Source organism: Pterocles gutturalis, unplaced genomic scaffold (genome assembly GCF_000699245.1).
Source record: "Pterocles gutturalis isolate BGI_N339 unplaced genomic scaffold, ASM69924v1 scaffold13975, whole genome shotgun sequence".
NCBI classification, from domain to species: domain Eukaryota; kingdom Metazoa; phylum Chordata; class Aves; order Pterocliformes; family Pteroclidae; genus Pterocles; species Pterocles gutturalis.
Window position 1 is genome coordinate 26,214 of NW_010146135.1, and position 18,047 is coordinate 44,260.

At 37.3% G+C, this 18,047-nt stretch overlaps 1 protein-coding gene across 1 annotated transcript in view; it reads right to left on the reverse strand.

Annotated features, from left to right (window-relative positions):
- PLXDC2 (plexin domain containing 2) overlaps positions 1-18,047 on the reverse strand; it is a gene marked incomplete at its 5' end in the record, with an annotated part of 136,757 nt that overhangs the window by 12,301 nt on the left and 106,409 nt on the right. Inside the window, 3 exons of the mRNA XM_010085628.1 lie at positions 11,949-11,987; positions 13,357-13,510; positions 16,249-16,309. Of these exons, the coding sequence (XP_010083930.1) occupies positions 11,949-11,987; positions 13,357-13,510; positions 16,249-16,309 (254 nt within the window). The remainder of the gene's footprint in view (positions 1-11,948; positions 11,988-13,356; positions 13,511-16,248; positions 16,310-18,047) is intronic.

Here is an 18,047-nt window from a genome sequence, read left to right on the forward strand (position 1 = left end):
ACCGAGTTATGGGTATCACTTCAAACTAGTTACTTAAGAGTAACAAGTTATTTAAGAGTAACAACAACAATAACAACAATAACTGTACATGGTCTTTTATCATTCAGCAGACTGTGAGTAGAGCACTCCACGCTGATATTAAAGAGAACTGGAAAACAATAAAATGTATTGATCTAGGTCCTTATACAGTATTAAATGCTTTGCATGAGGGGCAATAAAAGAAAATAGGAATAGTTAACCTCGGTGTAGCAGCTCATTCATGTGTGACAGCGATTTTTCTCACCAGACCATGGAAGGCTGCGTGGCCCAGTGGATTGCAAGGCACCATTGCGACAAGAGGGAAAAAAGGAAAATGAAGATGTATTATCTTACCAAGAGCTATTTCTAACTATAACATGGAAATGAATCTATGGGAGAGTGAAGGGATTAATGTAAATTTCCCCTGCTTTTGTCCATATTTCCTCAATCTTGAGTTCAGACAGCTGAAACCCTGCAGCGTTGCTCTGCTCTCTCCCATGAAGTCAGTAGGACAGCTTGTGTAGTAAAGAGCTGAGTAACAGGATCGCAGGATAAAGAAAAAGAACCAAATAATTTGAGAGGCTAAACTAGGACATGGGAGACACTAATGAATCTAATAAAAAATCGCAAGCATACATCCCCACTCAGGTACTGCCTAATCCTGAAGGTATCTTTCTTTTTACTGTAAAGTTCATGAGTACCTGTTCACACAGGAACTTCAGTTTTAACTTTGCTGACTACGGACATCAAGTTTGATCTTAGGCATGAACAGGATCCAAGAACCAGGTCTCTCCCTGCCTAAATCCTACAAAGGGATTTACTTAGCTTTCTTAAAGTTTAGTTCACACGGATGTATAGGAACTTTTAACAACGAAAAGCAGTGTCAGCCCCATTTGATTTTTTTTTTTTAAACACAGTACACACAGTGAAAATTTCCAGGCCTTCCTTTACATTGAAGTGAAAGAAAGGGGATATTGCCTAGGATGCAGAGGATCTATTTTCAAATGTATTCCCACCCAGAGGGCACTTAAAACACTTCCTGATAGTTGCAGCACTAGGTAGCAAAGGACACAAGCTTCATGGTGGAGACAGGAAAGAAAGGTGAGCCTAAAAAGGGTTTCTCTACCTTCCAGGCAGCAGTCTTTTACCTGACACAACCATTAATAATTTATTAAATAGCTATTCACTTTCAGCAGAAAATAGATTAACGTATACAAGCTCCAGTTTTAATTTCTGTTTGTGCACTGTAACAATATTTAGTACTTGCACATATATTTCAAATCACCAAGCAAATGCAAATTAAGCAATTGAAAGGCCATCAGGAAAGGCCTGCTTTATTGTACATGCTCTGGGTTGGGTTATTAATTCCCAGTGATGAGCAGTTACTCGTGTGAGCCACCCTGCTGAGAAGTAACTGCTCCCCAGAAGGGCAAGGGATTCATAGTTTGTCTGTCTCATAATTGTCTTGTTGACAACTTTATACTTTTCAACTCTTCCTTTCAATGCTATTACAAACTACTTTATCACTTGTACCCACTTCCAGGACAATTTGCACTAAATGGGTAATTTGTATTGTTGCTATGTTATGGTTGAAGACAGAGCATCGTATTCTGCATACTAAAAAATGCTGGACTTCAGCAAAGGCCCTAGCCACTCTGCAAAGGCCACCAAATTAATCTCATTTGAGTTGATATTTTCCCAGTGTGTAGCATCCAGCTTTGCGAACAAGAATGTTGTCTCCTCCAGATAACACAGGTGACAATGCCTGCCCAGATTTTTACTAGTCTAGGGTGGAGCACTGCATGGACATCAGTGAAGTGATCAGAATGCCAAATGCAAAAAATAATGATATACAAGAACTGCTTTTCTTAAATGACAACAAGTGTAAGTAACTTGTAATTTCCATAATCGAAATTCAGTTCATTGACCCCAGGGCTCAAATACTCAAGAGAAATTGATTTCACTCTCTTCACACAGAGACAATAAACAGTGTTGTCAAGTTAGAAAATACTCACTGCTGCAAAATCAACTGACAGTTCTTTTAAAAAGCCACCAGGGGAAATAGATTAAAAAAAGGATTCGGAAACTTTTTCAGGTGCAGAAATCTTATTAAGATTATCACAGCACACCTGCTGTTCCAGGCAAGGCTAAACCCATGGGAGGATATTTGTCTTATGACCAATTCTTTCCCAAAAGACCTCTCTCAGTGGAACTTTCCACAAACTTTCCTTTTTTATTTTTTTTTTCTTTCAAAAAAGCACTTGTTACACACAATTTGCTCTATTTATAACACCTACCCAAATTCTTACATGCATAAATCTTTTAAGCAGAAGGAGCTTATTAACATGCTTCTCATTAGCTGCTGGATGACAGGACAGAAACAGCAAGTAACTTTTTTTCCCAAATATAAAGGCACACAATACAAACATGAAATGACTGTTCTCCTGCCGGAATGCTGTTTAAAATATAAAAGTGAAAACACAATAAAAGTGTTCGCATTGTTTGCATGATAAACTCATAAAGACTATATAATCTTTGATTTTAGACTACTATACTACGTCTCTAGTTACATTTGGGTTAGCTTCTTTTGGTATAGGAAAACCAAAAAAAGATGAGGAATAATCATGAATGAAAATCTTGTCCTGGCCCATGTGGACTGTGATGCTGACTTAACAGGAACAAAGGTGTGTACAAACTGGGACTGCTCTTCAGAGTGTTTGCAAACATATTGTGGATACTTCTCAACATTGTTTTCCTCAGTATTTGCATATTAACCACTGAGGTCTGCAAAATAATAAAATACATTGTTTTCTGTTACCTAAATAGAAGGTTTACACAAAGTTTCTATTGTAATAATTTTACATGTGAGAAAACAAAATTGTGATACGTACATGAACACCTCTCATAATATGAGATGGAAAAGAGTTTACTTACCAGAGATTAATATTGCTCTCTGTGAGAGTAGGGAGAGAAAAAGTCTTATGCTAAAATGGAGGGAAAAAAGGTGAACTTCTGGTACCTCCTGGCTAGAAACTTTCCTTTTTATAAAGTGACATGAAACCAAGGGCAAATGACAGACAAAGAAAAAGCAGAATTTCATTGTGTGGACTTGGAAAATAAAGCTCTGCTTTTTCCTTTCAAAAGCCATGTAATTCCTTTTTACTCTTTCATTTTGATCAGCTCGTAAAAAGCTCCAGTTCAAACTCACTTCTTGTATGCACATGCATCTTTAAGGTATAAAATGCAATACCTTATTTGACCCTTCTGACTGACACAGCTATACTAGCAGAGCAAGGGATATAGATGACCTAAATAGCAGCAATCAGCCGAAAGATGATAACTCGGTACTGAGCTTCATTCTTTTCTCCCCTCTTTTTACTAAAAGAATGAACTTTCATAGGAAGCCCCTGAATTTGTCACAAAGAGATAATGAACCCTGCAATTTCTTCTTATACAGGAATGCTTTATGATAAAGTGAGTGTTTGCTGTTAGGTCACGTGGCAGCAGTTGGATTAATTCTTAATGTTCTTCAAAACCCATGATTTTTTTTTAGCTGGTTGGTCAGATGAATATGAAACTATCACATGGGTATGAGAGCATCTATGCAGCACTATTGGTAGAGAAATGCTGGTTTATTAAGCTGACAGTGTACTGGCATGGTCTTAGTTTTATGGCAAAACAAGTCTGGATACAAGTATACGAAAATAGCTTCTAGAGATGAAGCAGATTGGAAAAATGTATAGGTTCAGGTATAACCACGTCTACAGTAGATAATGCACTACCTCGATTAGTCATTACAGAAACAAAATAAGGCACGATAATATTTTCAGAGCCTCCATGCAAACTTGCCAGTTTTTAATAGTTTAGTTATTAACTGCAGAACTTCTCTTGTATTCCCCGGTGTACATGTTAGGTAGGAACTTTTGATATTGCCCATGATTCTGAAGCTGTAGAGTGTCCAGCTTTATAAAAACATATTTATTGATTAAAGTAGATTGTGCCATATTGTTACTACTAATGCAAAACGAGCATCTTATTGTTCTTACGTAAAAAACAGTACCCTTCAAATACTTAGGAAAGTCAGATCTGCTTATGTATAATTATTATTACTATTACTATTACTGTAAAATTATTATAGAATCACAGAAACTTGACGACCCTTAAAGAAGGCAGCATTTAGGTAACTTAAAACTTGCTGTGACAAGACAATACAACTTTTTTTATATTGTTCACAGGGATGCCATCAGAGACTGTAAGTTTTGTAACTCACTCTGTAAAAAATGTACGAAGTTCTGAGCTGTGGGGGAAAGTAAGATATACAGAAAGTTGATTTCTTGGTTGCCCATTTCCACTTCTTTGTTGGGTGATGGGTATTACTTCTGATAGTTATATAAATTTGATATGCAAACAAAGGCATGCACTGCTCGGGATAGATGCTATTTGATGTATCAGAAATCTATGATAATATATACCCATCTTTTTAAAAGTCATCTAAGCAAGGAATCAAACAATTTTCATCCCTCTCCAAGGTTTATATCAAGGTAATAAAACTGCCAGTGCTGCAACATTCTGACTTTGGGCAAATCAGCTGAACTGTCAGTTCAAACCCATCTTTGCTCTTTACTATCCCTGTTATCTGTCCAATACACTACTGTACCAATGTTAATCTCATTAGACCATCCTTACACTCACAACTGTTCTTCTTCTATAGCCATCCTTGGACTGTTATCGATCTGTTTCGTCTTATGCAGGAGCCTCAGGATGTCTGACAGCATTTCCACGTGAAAGACCTCTAAAAGCCATTTGGCAACACCTACTTTCGATGTGTTTGCTCTCCTCTTTGGGCAGACAAATAGCAGAAATTCTCTCTTGCTGCATGGTCTGAGGCTACCCTGCATCTAGAGATTCAAGTTCACTCCACCAGCCCTCCACCCTATCACATATGTCTTTTCTAGCCTGGAAGGTCTATCACCCTATTTGCATGACCTATTTGTTTGAGGGAGGACATAAAGTTCAGGACAGATGAGTACACAGGATTACAGCCTACAGTGAGCTCAGTAGAGCCACTGGATTTTCCCCCTTTTTTGGGCCTCCATTTATGTCTGGAATGTGAGTCTACCAGGAGACTGCTTGTTTTATGGGGCAGGTATATGGTTCTCCAAACCTAAGCTTTTTTCCTGTACATAACGCAGATTCTTGAATAGATGATTAATGACCTACATGTAGTGACTGTGGGAGGGAATAAGGGAATGTACAGTTGGTAGGATTCTCCAGAGGCTCAGAGGAATCTCCATAAAAAACTTCTCTCTACCTCTTCTAGGAACAGCATGCTCTGGACTTGTCAGTTTCTTCACAGTAATGGAGTGTGGTTTTCTTGATTTGTGGGTTCATTCCCTTAGCATTTGTTAACATTCTGAGGTTAAGCCATTGCTATACTTTACTTGGTTTCATGATGATTTATAAAGTTATGGCTCAGCTAATGCTTTAAAAATTGGTTTCCTATTGCATGTAAGGAATGAAAGGTGGTCTTTGAGTGAGAACATTATGAACTGTAACCCACAAATTCTGAATTCAGTATCTGGCTTTGCTATCAATTTTCTGTAGGATCCAGGACAACTCAGTAAGTCTTTCCAAGACTGATCAACTGCCTAGGGAAGTAAACGGATGAAAGTGCACTAAAATCAAATCCCTCTGTTTGTAGGATGACAGCACCCTAAATATGTTACCTAAGGACTTTCATTCTTCTTCTCTAAGATATCACCTAATGCTACAACAGCTGTCATCAGTATTAATTTTAGTTTGAGCCACTTGAGGCCATGTAAGCCATTACAGTACTTAGTAGCATCAAGCAGTGAGCATCACAAAGCTCAACATTGTATCATCATGTTGTACCACACCATTTGGCCTGGCAAGGCAGCTGACTATTGCTAAATATAGAAGAGCAAAAAGTTACCAGATTACAAGAATTTCAATTCACTCAGCCCATTGACACCTCTTAACCCTACTGGAAGCAAACACAAGACTGTCAAGTCAAGCAGGCTGTTCCTCACTAAAGCTGTGTCTAATGCCTCCAGAGTTACAACCACGTGCATCCCCCCACGTCCTCCAACTCCTTTTGGAGACAGAACAACTTCTGTTACTTCAACCTCAATGCACAAGGTACAACTGTACTAGTTTTCTTTCACTTGACCTCCGTTTTTCCCATCCTTCACAGTGACCCTTGTACACCGATGTCACAGATGAGTGAGCAACATAGAGGAGATTGCAGGAGGTTGCTAACTGCAACTGCTGGGTTAACCCCACGTAGAACAGGTAGCTAAAAAGACATAAGATCACTAGAGCTTTCTTTGTATGCCCTATCTATCACACTGTCACAGCACTGTGACAGCAACAGGATCTGATAAGATAAAACATTAAGTAATGCATCCTTGTCTTAAAAGTTCATCCAGTCTATTACATTTAGCCCTCTAAAATATTTCCATTTAGATCAACATGTGGTTTTCACATTAACCCTTTGAGCTGGTACAAAGTCCACAAATTGTACGTGTTTAACAAAGTCACTTCAGTGTGTGGCTTTACAGCGAAGTCACTACAACTGTATGAGTAGATAGCATGTATCATTTTGTATCTGGCTTAGAAAACCAAAGAGAAGCTAAACAGGTATAAGTCAGACTTCAATATAAGTGTCTACACATAGTTGTTCTGGTTTAGCTAAACCGTTTTAACATCATGCTTCTTTAACCTAACGTGGTATATACTGCCTAATACGATTTTAAAATGCCTTTTTGTGCTAGAAACAGAAAGAGACATTTGCTTTCTAGGGGATACATTCTAATGCCACTACTTTGTAAAAACTCTGCCATTAATTAATTGACTTTCTGCAGATCGGATTGGTTTTTTTTACATATTTTATGATGACAGCTGTAATAAGATGACAACAGAAAACTGGGATGCAGTGGAGATGCAAGAAATTATGGAAAATACACAGATGTCTTGTTCTAAGTAACATTTAAGCACAATCGAAAGTACCATGAATCAAACAGAAAATAACACCATTTATTAATTCCACCAATTTAAATGTCCTAAGAACAAAGATTATTAATCCATGATTCTATTTTTTACCCAGAATAGATGTGTTCTGCACTTTTAATTTGTATTTGCTTTAAAAAACACACATGTAGTCACCCACTGGTCACTGTGTATAGTAAGTGGAGTAAGTTTCTTTCTGTGTCTGATGCACAAGGAAAATGGGAATATATTTATATTAGAGGCTGTTGCTTTTCCAAGCTTATGTTTTTGGCTTTGAAAGGCTCCTTTTCAATAAGATACCTGCTAGCAGGCACTGATGCTGTATCACGCTGAAGACCAGCAAGCAAGCCTGTATATGCTTTCCTTAAGTAACAAGATTTCCTGAGAAGGAAGACTTGAATTACACTGGGAACATCATTTCATGTTTCTTACAGCAACATACTGTGGTAGATCCCAATTTTTTTCCTAAGAATAATGCTCTCCTATTCTGAGTGCTACAGCTGAACTTGCAGAAAGCAGTGAGCAGCATTTAGCAAATTGGTTGGGGTATAGTTGGAAGTTCAACTTTGATCATGCTTTGATCATACTGAAGAAAACAAGAGAGATCTCAAATATATCTTAAGACCTGTCTCTAGTGCTGAGAAGAGGCTGCTGAGAAATAATAGAGGAGGAACAGCTTCGAAATGTTCAGGGAGAAACAGAGAATAAAATGTGGAGATGTATCAGCATTTCTTAGCTTGTAATCTGCAGTGTGAAATACAATATATCGGAAGACTCACTGACTTACTTGAGTTATATTTTATTTGTTCCCTTTGGAATTTTTCCCTTACCTAAATATAAGAAAAGGGGTAAAAAAAAATCTGACAAACTCTGTTTACAAGGCACTTTCTGATTTATTTGATAATCAAGGTGGCTAATTTATTCCACTTTTGGCACTTCCTCTTGCTTATTGCTTGCCTATGTCTATGAGAGAGGCCAAAAGAAGAGCTTCAGGCTTCCTGGCTAACATCAGATGAGATGAAGCCTCTGGAAGGTCATTTCCTCTGGCTAGACAAAGATCTGACAATAAAACAAAGCCATATCCTGTGGATCTTATCCCATACAAGATCCACTTCAAAACATTCTTAAACCACCACGAAGGTTAGGTTTAGCATTGTTTAATTTAATGTATTTTATTTTAAAATTGGAGAGGACTCAGCTAATCTGCAGTGACTTGTTAACCTGAGATAGCTGTTTTGGACTGTATGGTCATAATAAGTTTTGTTATGTCAGAAATATTTGTTTTCCATAAAAGGTTGGCTCATCTCTTTGTTGACATAGGTCTCATTTTCTGGATCATCTAGAAACTTAACATAGAAAGAAATAAGTAAGATGATTATTAGCAGGCATGAACTAGTGTTCAACATTGCAGCTGTAGTTCAGGGTACACAAGCAAAACAGGACTGAGTCTTCTCCATAATTTGTCATAAATTCCTGTGGTAGGAAAATCTCAGACTACAATTTTTCAAGGGAAATTAAGAAGAAAAATGACTAATAGGAGCTAGTTTCCAAGCTTCAGAGACTATTACCAAAAAAAAAAAAAAAAACAACAAAAAACCAAAAAGAAACCAGCCTTGGTTAAATTAATCACTGTATATGTATATAAGGTATAAAAAAGTACTCCATTTTCAAAACTTGGGTTGGCATTTTGGTTATTTCTTAACAAGTTTCCTAATCTTTCAAGCTCAAATTAAGCTCTGTATAGCACTGACCTTAATTCTGTACATCGCTAATGTTCATATCTGGTCCATCTTTGAAAAGTCCACCACAGAGTTAAAGTATCAGGACACAGACATTTCCTAGCACTACACATTCTGGGATGGACTTGTTCACAAATAAACAAAATAGCTTTCTCCCTCAGGTCGATGTTTTTTCTGTAGCTTTTCCTTTTTGCAACAGTAATTTCTGTACAACTTGACAAATGAGAAGTGTAGCAGTTTCACTGACACTTACTGTCCAACACACACATACATTTCTTTTGAGTTACAAAGATGAAGACTGAGAGGGACTCATAGCAATCAAATCATCAAAACAAGGTGTCTAGAAAGGTCAAATAAAATGTCCAGATTTGCTGGCCAATCATCTAAATCATCCACCAAAGAATTTTCAAGAGGAAAATACTGCATTACTGTACAGCCACAGCCAATTGCTCACAATTTTTTTGAAAAATTAGGCTTTTAAACTGTTTAGTCAGCTGTGTCACGTTGCAAGAAAAAATGAAACAACAGTCTGCAATTAATAATAAAAATGTACATTTGTAGTGCTGGACATATCTTAAAACTTGCAGAATGCATGTTATTTTAAAGAGAATTAAATTTAACAAAAATTGTGATGGCATGCCCGCTATCTTTTAAAATGGTTTAGGAATGTATGTATTAGGCATCTATCATGTGTCTATGAAGAAAGGGCGAAGACAGAAGAAACAGAAACAGAACATTTGAAATGTATATTAAAATATGCCACAGAAGACTGTGGGTAAATTACAGGACTAACTAACTTGCAAGCGATTTTCTCATACAATTAAAAGGTCAAATCAGTTTGACCTGAACCTGAAACTTAATTTAAATATAGTTGCTGCTTTATAACATTTGGTTACGGAAGTTCCAAGCAGAGGTGAAATGCAGAATTTCTATAGAATCCTTTTGTTGTACCCAACCAGATATTGACTGCTATCATCCAAGGACACATCAAGCTATAGGCCATCATTGATCCAATATAGCTTTGGTTTTCCATCATGAAAGGTTCCCTTTCATTTGAGTTTTAAAGGATCTAGTGTGAGAACATAAAGACCCTGTATTCGTGACCTGAAATAATCTACTCTTTATGAAAGGCTGACAAATCACAGAGAATCAAAGAACGTGCCTGTGGCTGCAGAGGTTTTATCTGAGCCTAATCTCGGGGTCACTGGAAAATTCAATGCATAATTGAAGATTCATCAAAAAGAACTTGTCAGATTAGAAGCTACGTTTACTGTCTGAGTGAGAAATCCTGGTGTGTTGCTTTGCTGCTTTGCTTCCATGTTGTTTGAAGTCAGTTTCTTTTCTCAAAATTTCAAGAATAAAAGAAACAGCTAAAGGAAAATGAATAATCACATCAGGTGCCGGTTCGTCCTCCTAAAATGCAGGAGCTTTCTGCATGGAAATGGAATTTCTATATTTAGGATAAGTGATGCCACAAACCCCACCACCTCACTCTACCAAGTAGGCCACAGCCATCTCTCACATGATCTAGTATTCAACATTTTTTTTTTAAATTTCACAGGGTTTTTTTTTTCAGATCTTGGGCAAAGAGTAGAGAAGTGAAAAAAATAATCCTCTTGCAGTTCCCAAACCAAAAGAAAGTTGGATGTGTTTTCTAAAGCTCACATTTTGAATTATTTTTTATATAACAGTATACTATTCTGAGATGTTTATGAGATGCTCATGATGGAGAGCTGCCTGGTCCTGGATGAGACACCTGGCATGGAGCGATGGCTCACAGGGCAGAGTGTGGGTAGAGCTCAGCTGGGAACGTGCCTCACATACAGAGCAGACACGGCACGGGAGAGTGACGTGCTGATTCACCTTGTCTATTGAGCTTTATGAGCACTTTTCACAGCAAAATAAAAAGCAATTTGATTTAAAGAAGAATAAGAGAAAGAAAGGTTCAGAGACATTCCCATTAACAAAATGCCTAAAACTACCACCCTGAGTTTATAGATGACCTTATTCCAAGGGATCAATTATGGGTCAAAGCCATAAAGCTAAAAAACAACACTGCCAACAAATGGACAAGTCCATGCCCAGTACAGCATGTGGCCACCTATACTGTGATTAGTGACAGCAAAATGACAGAGGAGTGACTGGCAAGAAAGGGGATGGCAATTGTCTCCTGTGGAATGAGCGGATCTCTAATTTGAGGGAAGGAGAAAATAATGGGGCTGACCCCAGCTGCTGTCCTTGAGCTGCTGGGCTTACCCCGCACCCTGCCCGTGCCTGCTGCCATGCTTGGCTGCCGGTTCCCCTGCCCTCGGTGAAGCTCAGTGCTCCCCGCCTGAAGGAAAAGCAATCAGAGTAAGTAATATTCCCCTTTATATCAGTGGAAATATAATTTATTTCAGTTTACTCAACAAATCATCCTCTGCTTTGATAGACCACAGAAATCAAGCCAAGTGTTTCCTTTCTCCTCAGCAAGCTCTGCTTTGGCAGGGAATGCAGCCTACATCTAATGACCCCGTCCTATTCTAACTAATAGCAAAATTCTCATCAACTTCAAAGGGAGAAGGAACAAACCTCAGGCTTCAGACCTTGAACCTACAAAGAAGATGACAAAAGCAGTCCCCTTCAGAGCCTCATTTTAACAGTCCTTTGTCAGTAAGACAAGGAGATTTTATTAACCTGCACGGGGAATGTGCATGGAGAAATACAGAATCTCTGCTGGTACAGAGACACAGACATAAAATGGATATGTTTATTAACAAAATGTAATGTAATAATTCACTACAATGAATAAGTTTATAGCACAATACCATCATCTAGAACTAGCACCATATCCTCTCAACACAGTTAAATAACACTGTTATTATAATACAGTTAATAACTGTATTAATACAGTTAAAATTTACTTAGTATGTCTATATTTGGAAGTTAATTACACCTGCTGTTTTATTAAAGAATCATAAAGAGAAGTGTAAATGTTTAATTTACTAAGCAGTTGCTAAGTTTATTTGCCCTGCCGCTCTTTGACATAGATGTGGAAGGCTGAAGTCCCTTGAGAGTCTGGCAAAAGCTATTTCTACAATCTGATTTTGATTAATGAAATTCAGTGGAGTATAATTTGACAAACTACTGACATAACTGAAGGACAAAAAAATCATCTCTTACCTCCATTGTCTTTTAGGTGCAGCGCTATCTTGGTGTCATCTAGAAAGGAAATTCAAAGTTAGTTGGAAGAAAATGCGTTTTTCTAGGCCATGAGTCATTGTAGGAATGACTTTCTACTGTCAAAGAAATTAGAAAATGATGTGGTACTCAGCTCAATGAGAATTAGATTGTGGTGTTCTTACTCATTCTGAGCAACACTTTACTTCCTTACTACTAAAAAAAATTATGAGAGTGTTACAGTGTAAAGGAGGATTCAAAATACTGGCAAATAAGGGTACTAGAGTCTGTCTCATAACACAAATAATTCATTAATGCTACATGTTCATAGACAGCTTGAGCATATTAAGGACTACATGAACTAACATACAATAAAATAAGACAATGACTTCGCTCCTCTTCTAAGAATCATGAAAAGGTCTATCAGTTTTAGATTCTATTTATTTCCATATTCCTCTTCTTGTTGTGAACTTCAATGAACAAAATGCCAGGGAATAATGCTGCTAATGCAGTCCAAATCCTGCACTGACAGTTTTAAAAATACTATGCCTGCAAACAAAACCAGCCCTTCTTATGAGTAGATTGTCACCTTGTAATGCTTTCAGCTCAAATTTTCCTGTCACAGGACACAAAAAAAAATCTGCATACACCCAGCACCTTCCCTTGTGTTAACATACAATTCCAACAAACATCCCTTTCTATTGTATGGATGCTATTTGATTATTCTGGGTTAGATTTTCTAACCAGCTTAATTTTTTGTCAGAAGCAGCAAAGCAGGATATCTCAACCACAGAAAGGCATGATTTAAGCTGCCAGTGGAACAAGGGTGAGAGCTGACACACCATCACTCACACAGTTAATTCGGTTCAGAAGCCTACAGAAACTATTTCACAACAGTGAGCACTACAGGAACAATGTCAACTGACTGAAAAAAAGTAAACAGGCAACATTCAAAGAGGTTTTTAATTTGGGTTATCTCTAATTTTCACTTGGCTAAATAGAATACCTAAAGGGATTAAAAATTCACTAAGTCTGTGACGGGAGTTTCTTTACTAACTGTAGCAGGGCCCTCTCTTCTACTATTTTAACAGGTTTTGGACTATGGCCTAGTGGTTAAAGGAACACTAATCATTCATTGTAACCACAAGTTCTCCAGAAATCTGCCTGGCTTGTCTACGGTCCCCCAGCCCTGCCCCTTCCTCCAGCATGCATCCCTTTTGCACCTTACTGCTGCGAGAGCGAGTTGCAATTAAAAGCAGTAGCAGATATTGCCTTGACTGCAATTCCCCACTCCAGCCACTGCCCCAAAGAGAAAAGGTAAACATGAACACATACCTACAGGAAATAAATTTATTTCAGACTTGTAAATTACATGTTTGCACTATGGTATAATGCAGTCTACACAACTCACCTTCCGTGGGCAGGCTAGTTGGCAGGTGGGAAGTGGTGGATCCTCTGGTGGTTGTTAAAACTCTGAACTTTGTGGTGGTTGGCTGCAGGGTGCTGGTGGAGTATGGAGATGTTTCGGTTGTGTCTACATTCCTCTCACAAATCTTATCTTTTGACTATTGGGAAACAACAAAAACAAAGAAGAGAAAATTAGTTCTCAGCAGAAACTGTCATTGAATGAAGAATTTAAGCATGGACAAGCTGTCAGGATAAAAAAAATAAAATAGAACTTCAAGAGCTTTTTCTTTTCCTTTGTTTTTCCTTTGAAGTGCTCTACAGAGCATTCAGCAACACATATTTTTCTATTTAGCTGCAAAACTTACAATACTCCATTGTTAATGACAAGGCTTCAAAGCCATCCCTGAATGTCAAACATGCTATTTCCCCCAATCTGATTTTAACAACTGAGATTATCACACAAATTTTCACTCTTCTATTGTGAATGCTCACTGCCATTGGTCTGGGTGCCATAACACATGTTAAAAGAGTTACGTGGGAATTAAATTGTAGCTCTTCATAGTGAGTAATGTATAGGTAACAGAAGCATTTAATGAGGCTTTACATACAGTTATCACAAAAGAATATGCATATATGGGTAAAATATGCCTATAGAATATTTATAAACCACACTATAGAACAACACATTCACTATATGCCTATAATTTCTATATAATATTAACATTTCACATATTATGTGCATATATATAGCAATTATATAAAATATAAGCATTATGAAATATAAACTAAACTATAAAATATAATAATCATAAAATACTTCAATAGAAATCTCAAGGGTTTTTTTTTCCAATTTCTGGACACTTTTAAAATTCTACAGGTGTAATGAATATATTCTTTTACGGATCAAACAGTTTTGCAGGAAAATACATACAATTAGCTAGCAGCAAACATGACAGCTGCCTGTAACTCCTGTGGTCCCCATTCATCTTAATGAGAAATGGAATCCCACAAAGTCTGTTCATTTTATTGAGATCTGCCTGTCAAAACACAGTGGGTGTTGTCTTTCTTTTAATATGTATAGTATTTTATCGTCCTTTCTTTTATCAGAAACAATATGTTACATCAAAAAAAGGTATCAGTACCTGCAGTATAATTATTCCTTAAATTTCTTCATGTTTTAGCTTGAAAGCCACTGTTAATTTCACTGACACAATTTAATCAAAATTTAGCTCAAAATCTATATTACAGAGAAGGAAACATTACTATGAGAATCTTCATTATTGATCTTATTGAATGAATACATCTAAAATTAACCTCTGTGTGCTAATTATTGATCCTTCATTGAACTCCAGCAGCCAGCTCAGACATCATTCTGGAAGATGCTAAGTAAGCTGTTCTGTCTACTCCAGAGAGCCTGAAAGCTTGACTGTGCACAGCAATCAAGCAGCCTGAAACTGCAAATCAAACTATTAGCTTCTCAGATACACTTAGTGTATCAATAATTTCCTCTCAGATCATGCACTAAGCCTTGAAGTACTAGCTGTGTTGAAATACGAAGGGAAGGGCAGGATGCTACTGTCATGCAGAGAGCGGATTTTGGATAACTTCATCTACAGGCACGACTGAGTCCTCGCTAATTATAATCTGGGTTAAAGCAATATAAAGGTTGTGCACTATAATAACAAATACTCCCAGTAACTTATTCTATTTTCTTTAAGAGATTGTCCTCCACAGACAAAAAATCTCACAAAATTCTCTTTTTAAATCAGAAGATTACAAACTGTAAAGCTGAAGCTTCAAACCCATGTAACAAGGTAGTATGCAGGATGCAGTTATTTTGCAATTACAGTTATATGAAAAAAATTTATTCCATCAAACTGGATTTATATCATTGCTGCTCTTTGCTTCTACTGAGAATAAAACAGAATGTGCTTTTCTGAATAAACACTTGGGGCTACATTTTGCCCTCAGTTTCACCCGACATTACATTTCAGAAGGGCTATGTTGCTGAAACTCATGACAGAATTTATCCCTTTTGTCCAAAATGGAAAAGTAACTCTTTTTTTTTTTTTTTTTATGGCCATCAGGAGATTTAAAGTGTCATAAATTAATTTGTTCGTATTTTCACAATCCTCAAATGAAAAGAAAAACAACAAACCAAAAAAAACCCCTCAGCACCCAAACCAAAAAACCTTCTAAAGGGAATACACTGGGAAAGAAAAAGCAGGAAGATATTTATACATGTGTCTTAAAAATGGACTCCTCTGGTCCAGGAGTACCCCGATGTCCCTGGTTGACAATCCACTCCTACCATGGTCAGATATCTTTCTTGTTACCTCACTGCCTCTCCATGAATGGAAATCCAAATGCCTTGCAGTTTTGTTGGGGTTTTTTTTTTTTTTGTTTGTTTGTTTTTAAAAAAAACCCTCTTTGAATTCATCTATGTAATTTATTCTGTACTAAACGATTTGGCCAGATTTCATATCAAAATGCAATGCCTGTTTTTCACTCGAGACTACTCTGGCAGAGGATTCTCTGAAATGAGGAACATCACAGCTTCTTGCCCTTTTCTGGGAAGAGTCAGAGATCTAAGGGAAAAACAGTGCAGGGACACTGTTTTGGAGCAGGCTTTCTGGTATTTTTATTTTTTATTTAAAGAATTTTCTCAGAGCTAAAATGTTTACGTTGTGTCCATTTTATTCCCTCCAATAGGAAGTGAAATTGCTCAGCCTATTTTTCTTTATTATGCCTCACAGCATTTCCACTGAATGATAAAGACAAATATAGCATGTCTTTGGCCTTGAAACCATGCTTCTTAAGCTGTAGAAATTAATCAAAAGCATCATAAATAGATAAATGGCCTCTGACGGGCTGAGAATGTAAACTACTCACATACCTCTTCAGGGCAGCCACTGTCTACCCAATCTTGCCGGTGACGGTCAAATCCACTGGAGCATCTTTAAATAATGAAATAGACAGAAGTTGTCCATATGGAAATAGGAGGAAAATAAGAACAAAAGGAAGGGAGAGGAAGAGAATGACAGAGAAAATAAGTAAATGATGTGATTTACTTTAAAATCCATTTGATTTATGGTATTACTTTTATTCAAGAAGCTGTTGCTTCCAATATGAGTCAATCATTTAGTCCACTTCAGTGAAAGGTGTTTCAGTGAATGAGTTTTTATTTTAGTTTTTTTTTTTTTTCAATTTGTAGTTTTTAAACAGGAAAGTCTCCCTTCCACTGGATAATTATCCTGAAGACTGCACTGAGCCAGAGCAGTTTTAAGTTTGATTTCAGACATACGGATGTAAATTGGTTTAATTATTTCTGTCCAGACTTCTTAGCCAGGAACATTTAATCCCACAAAGGATGTAGTGAACCAGTCACTGCTTTTATCAGGCCAGGTGATCTGAGACATCAAGGTACACATACAGCGATGCGATCAACGTTCACAGATTTAGAGAACAGCTCCTCTGAACAGCCTTCAGGACAATTAAAGAATACTATACAGATGCTTCTTCCTCATCCTCAGCTGCAGAAAACTTAAGTTGCATGCATGTTTCTTATCGAATTAGGTGAGTTTAATAACTTACTTGCAATATCCTTTCTCATTGGCAATAGGTAGCAAAGAAATTTTAAAACAACTTGTAACACTTTAATATGATGAATCCCCTGGCAATCCCCATCTCACAAGAGTGTTATCAGTGTTTACACAGTAATTTAGGGTTTCCTAGATAACAGGGAGCATTCCAAATAGAAAGCATTATTACAACAGCAAGCAAATGACTAGACCATGATGTTTGACTTTGAAAGAGATTCTCTCCAGCTGTTATGAGACAGGATGATGTAATTTGGCATCCATGGTCATAACTTACCTGACAGTACAGCAGATAACCTTCTCACTGTCTTTTAATAGGACTAGGCAAGCAAAAAAGGCCACTGTTATGGTTAGCTGTACTTTTGGGGTGATTTTTTGTTCTTAATGAACTGAAAGATGCTGAGACATGCCAACTACTACCCTACCTCAATCAAGGCAAACAGGTGCATTTGGAAGAATGGAAGAGTGGAATAATTTTTATATTAGGAGAGGATGTTACAAGAGGATGTAAACAACATTAACAACACACTTGGGATAATAAACTTCTCCATATAATTATTCTGAGTAGAACCTACAATGTCTTTGACAAAAGATTTTGAGAAAATTTTGATTCTCTTGTTAGTTGTACTTGCACTGATCTACATTCCACCACTTGTAATGGTACTAAAAAAAATACACCAACCCTAACAGGTGTCAATTATCACTCACTGTATAGCAAGTGACTTCCAAAAACCTACTGCTGTGAAGAGAACAGATGCCCAAACCAGAAACGTATTCCAGAGAGTACAGAAACCTCCTTCTTACTGCATAGGAATAAATGCCACCACGAGGAGTTTTTTCTTCTTGCTGAAGGGTGAGTGAATGAGTGCTATGCTGGGAGCTCAGTGCTGCCTCCCCATCTTTGGGGTGTTTCTCTCTCCATGAATGTTTGAGAGCACAAGAAGGACCTTACTAAGTAGAAAGAAATGATGATGTGACATTCCAGTTATGAAAATAACATATTTTTGGAAGTCTCAGTCTCTCCTACTTTTGTCTAAAGTTTGAAGGGCTTCATTAGCAACTTCTGTGCCCATCTTGAAGGAGAACTGGACTAAGT